The sequence below is a fragment of the Platichthys flesus genome, chromosome 16 (assembly GCF_949316205.1).
Source record: "Platichthys flesus chromosome 16, fPlaFle2.1, whole genome shotgun sequence".
Classification (NCBI taxonomy): Eukaryota; Metazoa; Chordata; class Actinopteri; order Pleuronectiformes; family Pleuronectidae; genus Platichthys; species Platichthys flesus.
Window position 1 is genome coordinate 9737659 of NC_084960.1, and position 22331 is coordinate 9759989.

The window sequence follows — 22331 nt, forward strand, 5'->3', positions numbered from 1 at the left end:
CAGATAGCGGCATGTGTTTCCTGTGTCTTCTCTCGCCGGGGGAACACCTGAGAACTGAGAGCAGAGGACCCTCCCCCCCCAACAATCGGAAAAAACATAATGGCTGATTTGTCTTCGTTATGCCAAACAGACCTCCTGCCATGCTTGATGTGGTAAAGTGTGTCTGAATGTGTGTGTGTGTATGACTGTAAATGCGAGGTCACACACATGCTTTTGTGCGAGTGGGAACGTGGGAGCTCCAGCTGATGTACAAAGAGATCTCCAAGCAACGGACACTGTGTATATTCAGTGTTCAGGGCGGCTGAGTAGATAAGCTGGATCGGTGCGGATCCTTAACTTTTATCTAATGAAATGTGTGGTGAGGGGCTCACAGCAACAGACGGAGAGGATTACCAGATCTGTGATTGCAAGGCAGACAGACAACCTGTAGGGGAGGGGTTCATCTCAGAGCTACTGATCCAACACTCATCCTTCACTCCGGAAGAAACAACTCGCCTCTCAATCAGGACAACCATTGTTTCGTGTACCTGCCTCGTCCTCATATAGTCACTTGTACAGTGAGCTCATGTTTGTGAGGCGGTTGAAGTCCTTCAGTCGTATGCATCTGTTGCTTTAACACCTACCAAGCGCTGTGAGATTCAGTAACTCACTGCAGTGTTGAAAAATTCACATTTCCACACCTCAAAAGCCTACCCATGAAGCCCATTTTTGGCATTTCTGGTGTTGAATAATTTCAGTGACTGCACCATATGGGTGGAAGCGTGTCCTGCCATCCCCTGCCCCCGCAAATCAGAGCCTCTTAGTCCCTTGGGTCGAGCCAATCTCGCAAAGTGGGTTTTTAATGGCTCAGTGAGTCCCTACCAGTCTGTCTCTTACATACACCAAGGCCAGGATTAGTTATTGTTTGTGTCAGGAGAAAAAGAGCACAGGCTTTGGAAGGGGGAGAAGTTCCACTAATTCTCGGATTAGTTGGGCTGAGGGGGTTCTGCCTTGTGGTAAAGTTAAGGGGCATTTAGGGGGAAAGTTTTGGGAGACTGTTACCAAGTGATCCATACATTCACACAGTCATCTTCTGTGAATTTTACTGTCATCCACACTTTTGCATCAGATTAGATGCGTTTTGTGTTTCTCTGAATATACCTCCCATAGAAGCAGTACACACCACATGATAAGACCTGCCGTTTGGATGGGGGATAAATACTGTCCTTTAGCCAATCCTACAGATAGGTAGAGAGATACTTACAAGGAAAGGAGAGAAGGGGAAAGAGACAGGGAGAGTGCTGCCTTGGCTTTGTGCCTGAACGTGCAGCGAAACAGGGAACACAGAGAAAATATATGAAGGAAAAAAGTACTTACTGGCAAGGGCCTTCTCGTAGTTCTTCCCCATGGCAACAAAGTTCCGTAAGCAGGGGTTGAACTGCTCCATGATGGTCTGAAAGAAAAACACAAGAGATGGATGGGAGGTGAAGGTTTCACTTATCAGCGGAGCATGGTCAAGGACAGAGAAGAAAGACTTGCACCTCGCTTTATTCATGTCTGTCCGTCTTACATTTCCTGCCTGCCTCTCTCTCTCTCGGACACAAACCTCCCTCCACTGCACAAAATATGTTTCTCACAAAACAGCCCTCGACAGAATCTTTGGACTCACTCGTCTTGAATGTTAATGGAGGGCAGAATGAGGGTTTCTCCACCCACATCCTGCCCTCCGATGGTGAGAAACAGTTCAGGTGGGAGGGGGCAGGAGAGGCTGGCGGCTGATGGTGGCGTTGGAGGAGTGGGTAGATGAATATGCCGACTTGAAATAAAGATACTTGTCTTGACAGGGATGCATGTACTTGAGTTTCAAAGGAGAATTCGATGATGGGCACACTCATTATGGCTACTAATGAGAAGAACAGTGAAAATAGCCAACGATGCGGATGGCTGAGACTCAGCATCCGCATCTATACTTGAACCTACATGTGTGTCTAATGGAACTAAGGCATGTAAATAGTACAAATATAGATTTGCAGTCTCATACTACACTGCAGGCTGAGTCAGTCTAAATGCAGAGAAAGCCCGATGATGCCCGACATCTCGCAGCCCCATCATTTCCTCCCTACTCATCCACCTTCTCATCTCTTTCCTCCTCCTGTGCTCCTCCAGGGCTTCCTCCAATTAACCGATCCCCAGTCAGCGAGTCAGGAACAGCCAGGGGGACAGAGAGACAACACGCACACAAAACACTGCTGCAGCAGCAGTCCCTACACAAGCCGTCAATACTGCAGAAGAACACTTAATAATCTACTTCTAGCCTGAATCCACATTGTGGCAGAAATGATATGGCACGGTGCCACCGGCGTCAACCTGAAACAACCCCAGCCGTTCCTGAAAACCCGGTGCCTCGTACTTTCAGCCATACCTCAGCATTTTTACTTTTGCCTTCATCGCACTGTCTGTCCTTTAGTTTTTTTAATGAGAGCCAAGATTTGGATGGGACTGCACATGTGTGTTTGTGAAAGTGTGTGTGTGTTTGCTGTGGTTTTTGTATTCCATCAGGAATTGCAGTTCAAGTGGCTCAAGTGCAGCACAGCCCACCTACAGTAGACATACCGGTGAGTCAGACACAAACCACTAATACTTTCATTACCATCAGTAACAATTTTACTACACCTCTTCATGACTGCGCTTACATCTCAATCCAGGATGGCAACACTAGGACTACAATGCAAAAATACGACACAATAAAAAAATGAATAAAAGCAGTCAGTCATCCCCAAATACAACAGTAACCTATCACTTGACGGTCTGTTATACAAGACTAATTCACATTTATGCTCCTATTTTTAGCAATAAGCAATTTGTTTTATTACTAATTACCCTTCCTATTCATTATGTGATTGTTTTCTCAGTAAAATGTGAAAAGAATAATGATGAATACCATCATGTGCATTTGGAGCGAGTGTCTGCGCAGTGGGAATCGGGGGAATGGGGCCGTGGTAGGGTGCTCCCATCCATATACCCGTGCTCGACCAACCACAAGTGCGTCTCAGCTCTCAATTGGGAAGTTTCACCTTGCAACATATATAGCCGGACATACATCAATAATACCTCAAATGACAGAAACCATCCTCGAAGTAAATTTATTGAACTTCTGCTTTTGGTCCAAGCTTCATCCAGTAACATGGAGGAGGCGGGACGCATGACCTCTGACCTACTACAACCAGGCACCAGATGGTGATCGGGACGCCTCAGCTTCACTTAAGGCGGAGCTGTCAATTTGGGTTTATACACAATCTATGGTTTCTATCATTGCTGCAATTTACAAATAAACCAACCTGCGCAAATGACATACTTAACTGGCTAAACTCAAAGTTGACCATCCTCCCTGTTCCGTTCCTACTTCTATATTATCTCTAAGGAACACAGCAAGGTTTTGGAGAGAAACTTTTTTCTATCGTTCCTCCAGAGAAAAAATGGTAAAAAATCAAAAAAAAATAAGACAACATATTCAACAGAGATCGTTTTAAATGCTACCAAAAAGCAAAAGGCAGATTGAGTATTATAAACTCATTTACCGGCTGCTCGTGTTCAAAGCGGCTGCCTTTATTTACAATCTGGCTGTGTTAGTCTAATAGGCTAGGAGCGTAATTGGAGGAGAGTCCCATCTTCAGGCAAACAGCACAGCTCATATAAAAGGTATCCCCGCTCCCTCTCTCACTCTCTCTCTGCCTCTGGGAAGATAAAAGACTAACTCGTCCCTGAGGACCTCTCAAAGGAAATGTTTATTCCTAAATGTTCTTTCCCTCTGCCTGATTCTGATGTAAAGCGCATCTCATTGAGGATGATAAGGTCACATGGTATGTGTGCATCACAAACACATCTCATACACATATTCATGCATGTGTGCGCTTGTGTGTGTGTGTACTCACAGCTACATTAACTGGAGGCTTCTAATAAAGACTGATGGTGTTTCAGAGTGGTGGGAGGATTACATAAAGCAAAGCCCAGTGCAGCATCATTACAGCACACTCACCCACTGAGGAGGCCAAAGGTATCTGACACAGGTCTTTCTTCCCTGTGCACGTGGTGGAACAGCTTCACATAGAAGAGTTAGATGATTAGCCACTGGTATAACTCTTATTCTTATTGTACATGTTTTCTCATACATTTTGCATCTTAAATGGCGTGCAGTGAAGGCAAAGTAGTTTCCGTCTTCCTCTCTTCCCATTGTTGCTATATTTGTCATCCCAGTTCTCTTGTACTACATTGTCATCCTAATTGTGGCGGCTAATTGGGAAATGGCGCCAGGAGGCACTTGAAGTTGTGTGACACGGCGAGAGGGAGAAAGAGAGAAGGGAAAAAAAAGAGAGATCAACTGAGTAGAAAAGAATGTAATATTTACGAACAAAAGGTCTGTAATCACGGTCTGTATATTGCTTCTCATTCAAACACTCCCTGAAAAATCTTTCAATTAGAGACTTATTTTATGTCACAGCTGAATTGTGATCTTCTCCTAAGGACAGACACTGGAGGCTGTCCATTTTGTGACTACATGAGGACGGAATCAATACATTATTTGCACACAGGCGTATTTTAAAGCCGACAATTAAAGAAGGGCAGGAAAATGTCCTATCTGTTTGACACTCATTTGTGCTGTGGGCTGGTTCAAGAAGAATACGGAGAAGCCGGGAGCACGAGCAGAGAGGATGCAGATAAGAGGAAACATTATTAAGAGGATTAAAAATGTTCCTCCCTGTGCCCTGACCAGGCTTCTCCGCCACGCAGCAGCAATTGAAACAAGGTCGGAGCAAATTAAATAAGGTGTTGATTAAAACTATGGGATATTCATCCATCACTGCCTGCTCGGCTCACTTCTTACACCTACACAAACACAGTAATGACATGCATAAAGAGGGTAATTTCAAAGTACCACCAGCTGATTAGAGCCAGAGGGAATCACGCACAATCAGGAGCCAGGACGCCATCATCTGCTCCCCCTCAGCCTCCTCACGCTCCCTTCTCCCGATTTCCCTCTTCTACATGGCAACCAGCTGCAGGCCTCCAATGCCCGGGATCAGGAGCACTGACGCCACCAATTACTGTATTTGTGTGGACTGTGTTAGGACATGTCGTGTGGTGACAGGCAGCAGAGCCGGCCAAGAAGAGCGTTGCAATCAGAGAGGAATGTAAAAGAAAGTGGATAATGTGCGTATGGACTAATGACAACCTCACAGCTAGTCCTTTCTTCCTTAATAAGGAGCACTGTGTGTGTATTGTGTTGGTAGACCTTTTACTGGTTGACTCCACTGATCAATGAGGATGTTGGACCTAGACGGCATCTGGGTGTTTCACCAGCTCAGCTAAACTCTCCAGGGGTTTCCCCATTGTTGCCGAGTCGGAATGACTGAAATGGGCTTGAACATACTTTCCAGAGAGAAAACTGCTATTTGTGCAATATCATGATTCAATATCATGTGATCCTAAAAGAAAACACAAGCAGAATTCTTTGCAGAATGTAAGTAGAGTTACCGCCCAGCTGCTTTATGCCTCTGCCAACCATAGCAGTAACAGTCATAGTATATATCATATTCAAAAGGTCAAATACCTTGTGAGCCAACAGGACCTTAATCTTCGAATAACCAAAACCAAACAAATTAATCTGTGAGCCTAAATGAACATTTGTACCAAATCTGAAGAAATTCCCTTATTGTGTTCCTGAGTTTTCCTGTTCACAAAGCATAACAACGTGCTTTGTGAGGTCAAATCAACATTGACATTTGACCTTTGCTGACCAAAATTTGAAGATATTCCTCCAAGGCATTCTTGAGATATAATGTCCGTAAGAAAGGGACGGACAGAAAGACAAGCCCAGAACAAAATGCCTCGGGCTACTTGCTATCGGCGGCTTAGACATTAAAATCAACAGCAAACAAGGGAATGGTGAGTAAACTGTTTTTTTTCTTCATTCCAGTCATTTTAAAATAATCTCCATCAATCCCACTTAGTTTTGCCCGAGGGCTTATTATTGCAAACACATAGCTCCGCATCTAAAACACTTTGTGGCTTAGTCAATTCTAACAACATTGGTCAAATGACAAGTCGAATGCAATTTATTTATGTTTGCACGTCTTCGCTATGACCACAGGAACCAGTGTGAATTCAGTGAAGCTGAAAATGCAGTAAAATGTCAACAGTGTGGATAGGGAGCCCACACATTGCCTAAAGAAGTCTGAACATCATGTGAACGTATAAAGTAATAACTGCAAAGAAAGATGTAGAGGGTTGTTGTCCAAATCATGTTGAAAGGGTCAGAATAAAGGAATTAAACATGGTGAAACCAAACAAACAATGGAATATAGGCGTAAACTTACACGTCAACCATATGTGGCAGTTTGTTGAGATATGTTTGGGTATTTCTCTAAGGCCTGTGAAACATTCTATTTGTTTATTTCTCTTGGCCTGGCTTCTTATGCCTAGTGAGTCAATTTGGTACTGAGACTGGTCACAGCTCATCACAAACAGAATGTCAGACTGGTATGCTCGTATTGGAAAGACGGTGGCCCTTTGTGAAAGGTTGCATTCCGAATCCGAATCCACTTAAGCAGAAGAATGCCAGATTCTCTTAAAGATCATGCTCGGAGGCAAAAGCCAATGACTTGAATTCTCCCATTCTCTCATAAGGGCTGGTAGCAAACCTTTTATTAGATGCGATTTACAGATAACCGGTTCCTTCCAACAAAGTCATCCAACTTCTTACTTTTCATTTTCAGAGGTCAAACATCGATACAGAAAAGCACACAGCGAGGCTCAAGCTTATTTCCGAGGCAGGTATACACTTTGAGTGGATAGCATGAAGAAGTTTGTGCTTCTTGCATACCTAAAACCCCAGTGCAGTAAGCACATCATGTGCTTTCAGTTGAAGCCAAGGGGAACATCTAATCCAAGAACACTATTTGAGTATAGTTCTTTTTATGTCGGAGAGCAGACTTCCAACAGCATGAGCTGGACAAGTAGAAGTGTACAGAATATACTATTATACATTTAATCACGTCAAACCCAGACAGGCATCTATATATAGTATTTAAAACAGCAAAATGTACCATCATGCAAACAATGGAGATTTAGCAGTATGTAAACGTGATGTGCAAATTCTAATTATTTATCTCAGTTTTCTACAGGGATCAGTCAAAGAAATGTTTTGTCTCCTTTAACTGGGAGAAAAAACTAGACTGGCATACAGCAGTGCATATTCTCCACCAAGGCCAAAGATCCAAAAGAACGTGTCCGTCTAGCTCTTCGGAAAAAATAAGGTAAAATGGAAGTATTCTTATAAACCCAACCACATTGCACAGACTCATCCATTTCTTACATAAATAATCCCTTTAATCTGAGCACAACTTTTAACATATTCTACATAACTTCCATACCAGTTAAAATCATAAATCCCCCGACTCGGGTTATCCAATCATGGTTCTGATTCAAATCAACTTTATTTGGCAATTGTAAGGCACATAGAGCACGTCAAGACAACAAGTAATAACAAGAAAGAAACAAGCATGACATCAGTGCAACGTTCACGGACAGTTAAGATTGAGTGCAGTGTACTGTAATTATAAAATAAGAGTTGTGCATATGATTATAAAGGACTTAGACCAGTGTAACGGCTGTGAAAATTGATTGTAGGAACATAGATAAATACTGAATGAGTGTTTGGAGGTAACTAATACAGACACAAATTATATATACTTAAGGTGAATTAACTGTTCAGGAACAGGTATCAGCAGATGAATAAATACTGTAGCGTATGAATAAATATATATGCAGCAGATAAATATTTATACAGATTATGAACAGTTAAAGTAAATACTGATGATGAAGAATACATGTAAAGGACCAGGTAGCAGCAGATGAATAGATAACATAGCGTACGGTTAAATATATACACAGCAGACGTGTAAAAGATGAATAAACATAGCAGAAGATAAGTTAATCTAAAAGCTGATGAGTGAGTACGTAAGTATCTTGTCCTTTATTCTAAATAATCAACTATATTCCAACATGACTTCATCCATCAACTGTTGCTAAATGATGCTTCTTTAAATCCTGCCCTTGCCTTTCTCTGCCATGCAAACACAAACTGCACCTTGCCACCTGGGTGCGTATAGGGCATACACTAATCTACAGGTGGTGGGAGTGGGCCGGTCTGTGATCTCCTGCTAAATTATGACTGATAAAGAAACATTTGAAAGAATCCTTCATTTAAGTGGCAATAAAGAAGGTGGATGTGAGCTGGATCAGTAAACTTCCGGAGGAGGACGCCGCTCCATGCCACGTCATGCTGAGGGTAAGTGTTGTGTCATGTTTGTGGTGCCTCCCGTCTTGCAAGGAGAAGTAGCGCATTACTCAAACTTTTGTCAATGTTTATCTTTCCATTGATCTCCGCAAACAATGACAGATATATGAATACTGGCTTTGCTTTTTAGCCAATGACATAGCAGCAGCCAAAAGGCACAGTTTAGTCAAATGACCGGTTGACAAGACAAGAGGGCAAATGACTGTCTAACCCTTAAACTAGACCTCCGAAGTTATCTACAAAGGGTTGTGGGTGGGCTGGAGAAAAACTCAGTCGCCTCTGAGATCCTTCGACCCGCCCCCGTGTCTCCTGCTGTCAGCGCACAACAAATCATATGCTCGGTAGGGACCAACTACAGTATTTACTGTGTTTGTTTGCTCTGCTGTCATCAGCCGCCAGTGTGACCCCCCCCTCAGGCCCGGCACCAGCCGCTCAACTGACCCGACGCAGGCGCTGCATGGTTACCACAGCAACCGGGAGAACCAGTCTTATTTGCAAGCTTTAGTTCTTTGACCAGCAAAAAGACACTTTCACTTTGGTCGAGGGAAAAACAGAATCTAAGAGCGTTAAGGAAATGTGAAACACTTTAATGCAGGAAGGTAACACGACAGCTGGGGTTGTTGTTCATTCTCCACAAGACAAACAAACAAACAAAAAAACACTTAAACGCACAATAAAAAAAACTGAATCTCAGTTCATGTTACTTCACTGGTGAGATGAAGAAAATATCAGCAAATTAAGATTTCAATTTTTTTTTTTACATGGCAGCTTCAAAGCCTTCCAAAAGACCGACCATGAATAATGGATGAATATTTAGCGGGTGCCGCTGCTGACCTCCCCCCCATTCACATTTCAACAGACAGAAAATCATGTTTCCAAAAGACGACTCAAAACGCATTTGTATCTGCTATTTTCGGGCGCACTACACAGCCAGTCCCTTTTAACTAGGAGCTCAGTCGATTTGAATGCAACACGGAGGTGGTGCTATTTTTCCCCCGTCTGCTGTTGCATCTCAGCGAGCTTTTAACTGAATTGTAAATCCTGCCGTATTTTACTATACATCCCACATGGTAGAATTTCACAAATTTTCCCCCCAAAAAAAGGGATTTTACAGACCACGTGGGGTTTGCACACCAGTAACTCATACTTTCTGTACAATAGCGTATCTGACTGGTCTGCCGTGGCCGCCAGCTCGACCGGTCCATCACTCCCAATGACGAACATTCACACAAGCCACAGACATGTTAACTACAGGTCGTGACCCACACATGTGAAGCCATTGTCCGCTGCCACGGCACCAACTTTAAAACCTCTGCCTCAGTGTCCCTTTCGGGCGGTGTAATTACAGCTTCACCCTCCACAGTAATTAGGGACTACTTCAACAAGGATGTGGAATGTCTCCATCTATTTTTCTTTCCTCGCCCATCTTCTGGGTTCCACTCCCACAATAAAGTGTTTTGTATCTTTCTTTAAAGCAAACGAAACGCTAGTGTGCACTGCTTTTGTGACGGTTAAGTAGAGGTTTGGACGATGGCCATGTTAACAGGGAGACTTCAGATCCACCTTTTCTGTCGGCGACAGCTGCGAAGCTTCTTTTGCAGTCGATGCAGTGCAGCCTTGGATCTGAGCATCTCCAGTCTCTGTCCTTGAAAAGGCGTGATGAGTAAAAGAAAAGAGCGAGTGTCTCTAAACCATCCGCCCCCGGACGAGCAGAGAAGGTGGGTGTGTGGAGCAATCGTCCTCTCTCTGCATCGCAGTCAGATGCACAGGGAACAAATCGGCTGTTCTACAGGCGATGGATGTTATGATATCCCCTGCAGTGCATAATGCAATCTTTTCAAGGCCCTGGGCACACGCAAGCACGAACCTGTTGAAACACTATATTCTGGAGGCAGATGTTCAGGAGCCAGAGTCATTTCAAACTCCATTAAATCGCGTATAATAAGGCGAGTGGCGCCTGATGTGATATACTGTTGGGAAAAAAAGGTAAATAAAGTGATGGATGGCGTCTCCGTTCCAAGTGACTTCAGACGGCTTCTTTATGCAGGACCACAGGGACACAGCACAAACGTGTATAAACAGAAGAGGGATGTTTCACTCCGGACCATTTACGGGGCTTTCATGGAGCATTTCTCATGAAAAAGCGACACATTCCACGTTTGCCCTCCGTCTCTCTTTCTAAAACAAACACATGGACGCTCACGTGACCCCCATCGCTCTCCCTCGCCCGTCTCCAGCCCTTCACCAACCGCGAGTCTTCTTGCACAGTGATATGACAGAAACGCATAAGAATAGTGGCACGTTGTTGCTAAGAGACCACCTGTTCAGATCTCCCACATGAAACTGTGGTCCTCCGATTATCATCATCAGAATATCATTCATTTGAGTGTTGCCAATGTCACGACAATGCTGCTGGCGAGAGCGAGAGAAACCTCTTGTGTAACAGGTCGTCTTTTCAGGCTGGAAAACAGCATTTCAGATCGGGATAGAGAGTAACAGAGAGTGTACAGTATCGCCCTCTGGGGTCCTTTTATCTCAATCAGCCATTTGAGAGAACGGTAGCCACTGTTTTCCACTCTGTGTTGACAATCAGGGAGTGGCGCTGCATGGGAAAATGAGTGTTGTGCGGCGGGCCGGTAGAGACGGGACACACCCTTCTATTTCCCTTACCTGCAAGGGCGTGTTCAAAAGAAAAGAACGGCACCACATGTATCGGTTAGGGAACACACGGCACTTGCACTGTGGCAGAGCCTGAGTAAATACAGGTGAACTCCACAGAGTACGGCAGGGTGTGTTCAACTGCCTTCCAAGTTTATTGCGTTTCCCTTGTGTATAAAATTTGGTGGCCATGAAAACAGTGTTGGACCCGCCCACCTTCAGCCTCCGGTCCGATTAATCTGTTTGTTCACTTCAACTTGTCTCCCCCCCCCCCCCCTCACTTCCCAAGCCAGGTCAGCGCTCAGACTTAACCCAATGGCATGCTAAGAGGCTTGACCCAGGGCACCACTTCTCACAGACACTCAGCGACACGGCCAGCTGGTGAAGAGGACTGTGGTGTGAACACACACACACACACACACACACACAAAGCACGCAAACCCCCGAGTGTCAGTCCTAAGTATCTGTCTCACCCCGTCAGCGCGGGGAATGACTAGATGTCTGAAACTGCCTGTTAATCTGAGGGAGGAGAAGTGAGGTGAGTCACGGTAGATCACGCTGGGATTGCCGGGTTTGCAGGGTTGACTCCCCTGTCGAGGTAGAGTCATCTCAATGAAGCCAAGGAGTGGCTCTGGCTTTCACCTAAAAAGGAACAGCGCGAGCAGAGAGAGATTCTGAATCTTGAGTATCGCCCTCACCGTGCCTTCGAGTCCCAGCCTTGTTAAACACACACACACACAAACACACAAACACTCATGAGTCACAGCAGAGGAGTTACCCCCACTCTTCTCCCCTTGCGATTACTCAGTATCTGCCCAGCTGCTGGCTGCAATGACTTAGCAGCCGCCGTATGTTTTCACATCTCCTCTTCCTCGCAGGTTTGTGCGTGCATACAAAGTAGACAAACACAATAACTGTCTATGGGGGCATTCAAATGTGCATCGAGCAGAACTCGCTGCTGGAGTGTCTGCAAACTTTAAGCAACTGCATAGCAAAAAAAGGGAGGGGGGGGTGCAGGTAAGGTAAGGCAAGAGGTAAGATAGGTCCAATCATCGTATCCTTCTGTCTGTGCCAGCTTGTCTTTGCATTTCCATTACCTACGATCTAATTTGAATACTTATGCAACAAGCCCCGCAGCTTCAACGTCCCCTCAGTGTGGCTGACAACCCCGTGAAATTAAAGGTGACAGTCTGCACATCAGCCTGAGACAATGAGTCAGTTGGCTTCCGACTGACATCTGCAGATTTCCGCGACCTAACATGCACTCTCTCCCTCCAATAAAACAGCATCATTTGGGGGGGGGGAAGGGGAGAGAAGACGATAAAGAAAATGAAGTTAAAAGGGTAGAAACACCTAAAATGCCAGCGTTGTGAAATATGTCTGTTTCATCCCTGAAATATGGCGGCAGACCTATTGAATGCTTCTCTTGAAGGCACTTGCTTTAACACTGAATGGTTGGTGAAATAAGCGCGAGGAGTGCTAAATAAGCAGCGACTGTAACACTCTCTCTGACCTCCTAGCTTTTGCCACTGGGTCAGATCCCCCGGCGTGGATGAGGGACTCCGGTCGCTCCACTCCAACGCCCATCAGCGCTCCTGGCTGTCGGGGCTCTTGACAGGGCGCCACCATCCCCCAGAAGGAGCCCCGCTGCCGGGCTGGCATTTGAATGAGCGAGGACCTGCTCCTCCCTACGAAGGGTTCAGGATCCGGACACCTACAACGTGTCTATGTCGATTTACCCCCATTAGCATGGTATGAACAATCCGCCGAGGCCCGACAGAGCATGGGCTCCAATCCTCAACGGGAGGGATGCACTTGAAGGCTGCGTGACCAATTTCTGCACCGAAAATAGCCACATGAACCAGTCGCCTCCCTCTCCGGCTCCTAAAGAAGCACCTTTCAGACGGCCTCTGCTCACCTGACCTCCTTTCTGATAGGTGTTTATTCCCTGTCGGAGCGCGAGCAGCTGCCCTCCGCTCATTGTTGGCCTTCCATGAAATGATCTGCCACTGGCTTCGAGCACGAGAACAATCAAAAGCAGAGGAACGTACACCGATGTTTTACGTCTATGATGAGAAACATATTGAGAGAGACCATCTGGAGGGAGATCACCACTGGGCAGGAGCGGAGCCTTATACAACAGGACATCTGTTAACATTCCACCTGCTACTCGGAAACACGGCAAAGACTGTGACTCAAGTCAAGTGATGTGGTTAATGTACGACTTGATCCACACAGAATCGATTCATGACGCACCCACCACAGGCCTGCGTTTGCTGCTTCTCCTCATGACATCATTAGAAAGCATCGACAGTTCAGTTTTTTGGACTGTTGCTTGGACAAAACAAGGAATTTAAAAGACAATTTAGTTGACCCAAAAAAGGAAATTTCAATCATTATCTCCTCACCACTCTGCCGGCAGAGGGGTCGGGAAAAGGTTTGAGTCCAGAAAACTCTTTAGTGGGTTTAAGGGGTAAACACAGTGTGGCAGCCAAATCCGATACAACTCGAAAGGAGGTCATTTATATGGTTTCAGCCTATATGTCCCCTGTGATCCAGGAGCGAATGTGGCTCCAGAGGATATCAGACCACATTTAGGCTAAAAACATGGGGTTAATGACACCGTTTGAGTCAGATTTTAATTCTGGGCTAACGGACACTTGGATGACACCACAGGAGCAGTATGGTGGCATGTTATGTTTCTTTCTGCGGTTTTTTTTACATTTGAATAATTAATTTACTTCATTTGTATTAGCTGCAAAACTGTTTAGCCCAAAAACCCTGGTTTTTGGTGTTTTGTGGACTCAAACGCTTCACCCACCCCTCCTTTGGCATAGTGGCGAGTAGATAGATAGGGCATTTTCATTTTTGGGTGACCTATTCCTTTAATATTTGATCATAATCAACTCAATCATTAAAAAATAGTCTTAAACATTAAGGGCTTAGCTTCTTCCCTTCCAGAATTACGCAGGGCAAACTTATCACGTGGTTTAAAGACTAATACACTCAATTTGTTTTGTAATGGTGGAACCGGTTTGAGTGTTGAAATCCCTGTGGGGCAAATGTTTACCCGTTCCAACAGATAAGCTCAAACTTCTTTGTCCGTCAATCACTGACTTGTGGAATGCAATAGGTTCCCATTTCAGCAAGAAAACCCACAGATCCATGAACTGGTATCTGAAAAAGAAAGGCCTAATCAACACTATCAAGGCGGATGATAGGAAAACAGTACAGGCCTGTGGACTGAGTGAGGGATTTAGTTAGAAACCCTGATGAGCTCAAGTGTGGAGGTGGGAAACACAACATTTTGGCAAGTGACTAAAAATAACTGATCCGCGTATCCGTAAAGACATTATCAATCAGGGGGGGGTTGAATGCATCTTTATCAATAACTAATAAATGATGATGCGTTCGCAGGGTGTCTGAACACCTGGGTCCGGCATCGTCGCTTGCACCTGAAAACTTTATCCAGTAGTTCAGTCTCACCTTGTAGACATTTTCCGTCATGCGGTGAACCTCGTCCGTGCGAGACATCGTGGAATCTTCAGCCAGGACCATAAACGCGTCTTGGTCCTCGAAACGTGTATCCGCGTGAAAGAGAGGGAGAGAGGTAGGTGTGTGTATGTGGGGGGGGGGGCGTGTGGGGGGGGGGACACGCCTGGAAAAAGGGGGCTTCACGAGGTCGATCAAATAAAAACCCACAGCGGCGAGGAGACGCGCCCGCGAGAGACCGACTCGATACTGCGCTCCCGAAAACCCCACGTCAACTGAACACACCTTCTGCTGAGCGCCCAGCTGACAGCCCGCTGCTGCCTTCACGGAACTCCGCCACAGCTCGGACATCTCGCCGTCTCCGGCAGGAATAAGCGTGTTCACCGACAAAGTCACGAAAGGAAAAATAAAACCCGATAATAGCACAACGGGCTGAAGTGGCAACAATACAACAAATGCCCCGATGTGAATCTCGTCAAATGGCAGCGCTGTTTTTATTTGTGAGCTTGTTGAATTCGCAGTGGAAGATTCAATGCACTGTTATGGAGTATAAAAAACAACTCAGAGAGAATAAAATGGGAGATATACTTGTTTAGTCTTAATATATTTTGGTCCATATTGTCCAGCTTTATAATAACATACTTGAGATATAATTATATGTGTGGCTTACTGTATGAATGGCACAGGCCACCAGGCTGAGGAGCAGGAAAAAACTGAGATTTGATTAATGACTGAATAATATTAAAACACTAAAATGTGAGGACTGCAATACAATATTATTATGACAATCACCATCATGTGTTAAACTGTCATTTTACAGTTGTCTGATTACACTGACAGCATATGTCCATTATGATCAGCTTAAAAAGACTTAGTCTACTTGGTAATCTGCATCCATAGCTATATAGAGCTATAGAGCTATAGATATATAGATAGATGGATAGATTACATGAGGCGATAAGCCAGTCATACTTTGTTTTCAGTAACACAATGGGTGATGTTTTTCTCACAGGGGATAATTTGGTAGCTTCGCTGAACATGCTAATTAGAGTCTGAGTGCCCACTTAGTGCAGGATGGTAAATAGGATATTGGCTTTCTTGTCTAAACATCTCCCACAAATCAGCAACATGAGCTTTTTACTTTCTTTCGGCAGCCATACAATCTCTATTCACTGATGTGAATGAAGACACCTGTTTTGCACAGTGCAGAGTTAAAAACCTAGTGAGGAGCGCCACCCTCTGGAGAATGCAGGTCACAAAATACTTCCATTCTCTGGGAGTAGAGCGATAGAACCAAACTTGATTAAAATCACTTTTAAAAGAAGGAAAACGAAAGGAAAATATCGTTTTTTGAAAGAAAAGCAAAGAGAAGAAAGTGTTGCCAAAGCTCAATTTAATGTGTAAAACATCAGAATTGAATGTGTAAAATATCTAAAACTTGGTTCTGGCCTTCTGTTTCATCTGAACCAGCACACTTTTAATATGACAGTGATCTTCTCTAATCCCAGTCAGACATGTACAAACAGATCATGACATGTCCTTCGTGTAGATACTTCAGGTGAGCAGTGAACCAAAGTACAAACACAGTGCTGATCCTGTCAAACGAGTAACGGTTCACGGATGCCAACAATTCCCAGATACTAAGAGTTGAAGAGGAATTTTAGAACAAAAACAACCTGCTCCAGGAGTCAAACAGTGGATATCAACCACAGGTTCAGTCTGTTAGGCCGCCTGCATCTCTCTGTCCAGCTTGGTCTTTGCTTCCCTCCTCTCTGGAAAAGCAGGTTAATAAAATGCAATCAGTCTAACATCAGTCACACGCATATGAATCACGGAAGAAATCATTTTTGGTGTGAAAAAAGATTCAAGCGTACCTGGCTCAGCTTTAGCTGCCTCTGGGACTTCTGGTATCGGCTCAGTAGGGACCTCTGGAAGGGCTATTTCTTCTCCCTGAGGATAGACACGGAAAATGAAACGCAAACTAATGATAGCATGACAAAAATATATTCAGTTGTTTACCTAAAACAATGTCTTTTGTAGTATATTATATTTACATTGACTGGATAAATTACATATGTGCCTCAAAGGGCTGTATAATCTGTACAGAATGCCATATTCAGTTTTACTATAAGTTATTAAACCAAGTCCTATTTAATGTCACATGGAAAACATAAAAAAAACTGTTTTGAGGGAAAAATCTTGCTCTTTGCTTTTATTCTCAGATTGTCCTAAATGATAATTTGTTCTGACATTTTACTCGACTGAAAATACACAAATATATATACAAAACTATTTCCACTGTCATAGAACTTATATAATATGTGTAATTGAGAGAGAAAAGAGTTAAATATCGTAATTTGTCTAGTTTGAGAGCGTGTGTGTCATTTGGAATAATGAATAGATTACAACAGAAGAAAAAAAGGTTTTAATTATTATGATTCAACCAAAATTATATTCACTGCCGTTTCAGTTACAGCCTGTTATTAAATTACAAGGATACTCGGGCTTTATTAGAATTCTTCCACTGAAGAGAGAGATATTGTCCGAGGTCAGAGAACCTGTTACGAAATCCCCACTTGATACTAAGGGTCTCTGAGCTTTAACCACAGCGCTAAACCAGTCGAAGTGCTACGTAGTTACCAGCTGAAGCCTGTGGTTACACCAGTGTGTAGCTACACAGTGAATGTGAAAACCATGCATGCTCCACAAACATCCCCCTCACTGATTACAGGTTAGTCATGCAGATTAACACACACCTGAGTGATGGCTTGCAGCTCTGCTAAAACAGAGTCCTCGTCGTCCTGCGTCAAGGCTCCAGCCAACATTTCATCTATTTGCTGCAGAAGCAAAAAAATATAAGAAATCAGACAAGACACTGGTACATGACCATCACAGGAATATTTAACTGTTTGTTGGAAAGTTCAGATTTAAGTGAGATGCATCCCTTAAACTTGTGTATAATATGTGGATTCAATAAGCAACAAATATATCATAGCATTGTTAAAATATCAAAAAGCCTTTAATGTTTGGCCACTACTTGCACTGCCGTTTCAATTAATTTAAGTTAATATCAGGCTTTTATTGTTAGTAGAACAGTAGAAATAGCTCTGTACATGTGTATTTAACTGACATCAAGCTGATGCTTACCCTTTGATATTCTATTGATTCCTGGGTCTCATCCAGGATTCGCTCCACATCTTCTATCGACATGATCTGTCACAATCAAGAAAAGAACCAAGATCACAAACGGCAAGAAAAGCGATTTTGATGAAAAGAGTTTTCCACATTTTCCTGGCAGGCCTGTGAATTCCACACGTCTGCAATCAAGGCGCCGCTTCCTAATCTTCAAACAGTGGGCACCAGCTAGGCCAAAACAAACCACAAGCTGTCTGTGCTGCTCAATCCTCAACGAGGGATCACACTAAATAAAAGTATCCCGCTTGACAGTGGGAATACGGACTCTGTTGAAGCATACATCGAAAGATAAGTGATCAGCATATTTCTTAATACAAAAAGGGTTGGGTCAGAAAAAAAAGCAATATCTACCTCGTGCATACTCCGCAGACAATCATTTCCAACCTTAAGCCCTTCGATGACTTCCATCTCAATTTGCATGAACTCAATATCTTGAACCTGTTGAAGAGATTTTTAAATAAAAACAATTAACATACAAATTACAGACATGCTTGTCAAACTAATGTGGTACAAAAAGAATAGGCTTATTAGAATAATTAAATCCATGCTATATTTATCTGTTGCAGATAAAAGAACAGGATGAGATCACACATAAATAAGGTGGAATGAATCATAGGCCTCTAACATTAGATTATTAATAAAGTTTTCACCCCTGTCCATATGTTAGTTAGTTTGTAAGAGAGGCATTTCTACAAAACTTTATAAAAGCATATGTCAGAGAAAATCCATAAACTGTAGGTGTGGATCCAGAACAAGGGACGGATCCAGGATTTGGACCCAGAACATTAAAATTTTCAGTTATTTCCCTGAGAATAATTCATAGATCTCGATGAAAACATTACAAGCTATATTTTGGGGTCTGATTTCTTAAAGTCTGTACAATTTGGGGCAGCTTGATCAAATTTGAGGGGACAACTGGGTCCACCCAAAAAATAAAATATGTTATGAATGGAGAGAAAAACGATCTTTGCTCCTCTAACGGTGACAAATTGTTAATTGTTGCTGAATTATAACACTGCAGCAAAGCCCAATAGTGATCTTTATATCAAGAGGGAACCAGAGTAACTCAAAACAACTTACCATGCGCTCCAGGTTTGAAAGCTGATTCTCAGTCTTGTCTAGCAGCTGATCCTGATATCGTTTCTTCTTGAGAAGCAGCAGTGCTTTGCTATGATGGCAAATGAAAAAGACGAGGGCTGTTAAGCTGCACTGCATTTAAACAAAGAGAAGCGTCACTTGTTAGCCATGGCCTTGTTGATTTGAATGGGGTGGACAAAACAACAGGAGCACCTGTCAACATAATACAAAACAGATTGGAGCCTCCAATAAGGTTGAATCAACATCTGAGACTTCTATAGAATGGTGATAGTTAGTACTTTCATTGAATGAAGGATTTACTGCAGGACTGTCTGACTGCGTTGATCTAAGCTAAGTGTCATTAATAAACTGACACTTGAGTATTGTATTGTATTGTAATTATTTTTTAAAGCTGGTCAACTATGTATTGTATATTCTTACAAATGGCTTTGGTTTGGTTTTGTATTTATATAGCGCTTTTCTAGTCTTGATGACCACTCAAAGTGCTTTACAGTACAGTTTTACATTCACACATTCACACACACATTCATACAGTGCATCTATTCGCAGCACTTTGTTATTCTAAGGGGGGGGGCATTCGGGGTTCGGCATCTTGCCCAAGGACACTTCGGCATGCAGATGGGTCAGACTGGGGATCGAACTGCCGACTTTCAGTTTGGAGGACGACCACTCTACCCCTCAGCCACAGCCGCCCGCCACATTGCTCTCATTACTTACTGGTGATTCACTTTATTGTGGTGGGAATTCATGAAGATTAAGGATGTATTACATGTTTAATTATATTACACTCTCAGATCAGATCCGTTACAGAAAGGTGCAAAGTGCACACTGCCTCGAAGGCAGTAGCTTTGAGATACTCACTCTCTCCTGCCAGCTTTCAGCAGCTGCTTGGCGACAAGTCGCTCCTTCTCCAGCTGCGAGGTGATTTTCTTTTGGTACTGCTTCAGTTTATCTCTCTGCTGCTTCAGTTGCTGAGAAAAACACACAGAGTCACATACAAGTCGTAGATGTAGAACTTGCATCAAGGAAATGAACTGAGTGCACAATGTATCAAAACAGGATGACTAATTTGGCCAGATAATACACACTACACCAAGTGACACACATGTCTACTGTCTGAGTTTGTACAAATACACACAATATAACCTTGAATGTGTATCACTGAACAATATGATAATACACTAATGAACATTCTAATCCGTTTTTAGCTTTTAATATATCGTCAACAATGACATTAAACACATGTCATTTATATAAACTGAATGTTTTGACATCATCTAACAGAGAGAGAGATGTTTCTATTATAAGTTGTTATTTTACTTAAATGTTTATATTTCTATCTTCGCAGGGAGAATTCTATCTAAATGTGTGTTGTTTTGACATTAAAGCTCCTTTTGAATTGAAATTGATTTGAATTGGGCGCGGGGGGGGCTATGTCTGGCTGGTAAAGCATTGATTACATTTAATCCAATAGTAAACACATCGGCTAACCCGGCTCAGCTAAGACTAGCCTTGTGTTCTCTGCTAACGGTAGCTGGTCTGATGCTAACGCCGCTAGCAGCTCACCAAAACGGCTCTGTCCTGCTCCGTCACACGCGAGGGTCGAGTCTTTCTCCCAAACACGTTTCCCATTATTTAGCCACAGCCCCCCACCGCACCCTCCTTCGTCAACACACATGTGGCCATGGTAGGCAGCCCCGAAACGGCAAGCACGGTCTACACTACGACCACCATGGCCACACAGTGCTGCCTTGTTTACTACGGCAAGCGATGCGGGAAGTTACAAGACTTCGGCTTAACTGGAGCTAACAAATATCACCCAGTGTGAGTTTCCTGGTGGTGTGGTGAGTAATTATCATATGATAGGGCTATGGCCTGATACAAGCAGCACAAGTAATGCATTTTAAATGGCTCAACGGTGCCCCCCGAGACCCCTTAAACATGTTCACATTGACCGATCATCACAAAAGTCGAAACAAACGAAAAACAAAAGTCTACAGGAGCAATTTGTGCATCTTCTTCAGTGCTTAGTTTCTCATGGGAATGAGCAGGTAATCCAATCCTTAAAGCTACTGTTATTTGGTAGGCTGTCAGTTCGGCAGGACTTCAACCACCTATTCATTGCACAAAATCTAATAAGTAGATTATTTAAATAAATACAAAAACGAAATAATATATATAAAAAAAATATGTATATAAAAAAAATGAAATATAGAAAAATAATAAAATAATAGAAAAATAAAATAAATTAAATTAAATTAAAAAAAAATATTGAAAAAAAACTGCGCACGTCCTGCGCAGAAGCCTATAACGCACATCCTGCTCAGAAGAAAATTATACAGCGTAATATATGTAGCAAATATTCTATGACTTTAATCCTGCCAATTTTAAGAGTCTGGAATAATGCCGCCAATGCCGGTGTGGGGTTCGAAACCGTGTACTTGTTGTTGGCGGACCCCTCTATCGACTAGGCCACAACGCATGCTGATTTACATGAGGAACTAAGCAGTATAAGACGAGAGATATGTCGCGAGGCTGCCCCCTGCTGGCTGTTGCTCTCGTTTGGATTTGGCAGTTTGTGATTATCCATAAAAGAAAATCTTTATTATCCTTCAAGTACAATTATTATTAATGTTGGTGACATTTTCTTGATAAATGTGTGGAGGTTTTATTACCTCTGCTAAGGAGGTTATGTTTTCCTCTCTGATTTGAGAGTCAACAGGTTTTAAGTATTAAACTACTGGACCAATAACCACACAACTTGGTAGATGGAAGCTGCATGGATCAGAGATGAACCTATACGGCTCTGTTGAGCTCTACTGAGTGCCAGTCTAGTGAATGAATCTGGAATCTTCTCTCAAAAAACATTTCCCCCCCACGGGGTCTGTAGTGTGAAGCTAATGAGGTGTTTTATAAAGATTTAATCGAAATCTCAAACCAAGTCAATCCACTTAATTTCAGCATGAACTCTAAAAAAATAAGAGAGTTTTATTTCACCGTTAGCAGCACAACATACTACTGGATTTTCACTCTCATACCATGAATGTTACTCTGTCTCTCGAGTTACTAATAAAGCTCTGTTCAGTTGGACACACAAGGGATATAAGAACTGGGGTTAATGAAAATGCAAAAGAATTCAAAACCAACACAAATTAGTCCTCCCCACGTTACACTAAGTTTTACCCAACCTGCGTCCATGAAATTCAAGTCTGTGTCCCTTCTGTATTTCCAAAAACACTTTTAGCATTTTGACACAAAACACTGGCATGAAAATGAATTAAACATGGACACTACAGGGGTTTATCAGGCAGTCCATGCCCAAATACTATATTGCCATCTTTCTGCAGCATGAACCTGAGAAACGAGAATACATCAGTATCATTACTTAGGTTTCCATTGCTGTGACCAAACAGCTGCACTCCAGCTGTTGTCCTGAATGAGCTTTGCTAATGAAAGAATACTGCATAGTCACATGCAGTATGCATTGAGAGGACAGCATCCTGGTTTAAATGTTACTATCAACACATCTCCTTTGGTACTCTGTGTGCTACAA

General features: G+C 43.1%; 2 protein-coding genes across 6 annotated transcripts in view; both read right to left on the reverse strand.

The window, feature by feature from the left end:
• baiap2a (BAR/IMD domain containing adaptor protein 2a) overlaps positions 1 to 14749 on the reverse strand; it is a 50580-nt gene extending 35831 nt beyond the window's left edge. For all 5 annotated transcript variants that reach the window (XM_062407292.1, XM_062407294.1, XM_062407291.1 and 2 more), the window contains exons 1-2: positions 14480 to 14749; positions 1357 to 1432 (exon numbers count right to left, since the gene is read on the reverse strand). In XM_062407292.1, coding sequence (XP_062263276.1) covers positions 1357 to 1432; positions 14480 to 14551 — 148 coding nt within the window. In that variant the 5' untranslated portion in view covers positions 14552 to 14749. The remainder of the gene's footprint in view (positions 1 to 1356; positions 1433 to 14479) is intronic.
• A 1112-nt stretch (positions 14750 to 15861) lies between these two features.
• LOC133971483 (charged multivesicular body protein 6-like) lies at positions 15862 to 20549 on the reverse strand. Its single transcript, XM_062408851.1, has 8 exons — positions 20345 to 20549; positions 19640 to 19749; positions 18761 to 18848; positions 18032 to 18118; positions 17633 to 17698; positions 17242 to 17322; positions 16360 to 16435; positions 15862 to 16257 (listed from the first exon to the last, which is right to left on the reverse strand). Exons 1-8 carry the CDS (start codon positions 20408 to 20410, stop codon positions 16208 to 16210), a joined length of 624 nt encoding a protein of 207 aa, XP_062264835.1. The 5' UTR covers positions 20411 to 20549; the 3' UTR covers positions 15862 to 16207.
• Between the last annotated feature and the right edge of the window lie 1782 nt (positions 20550 to 22331).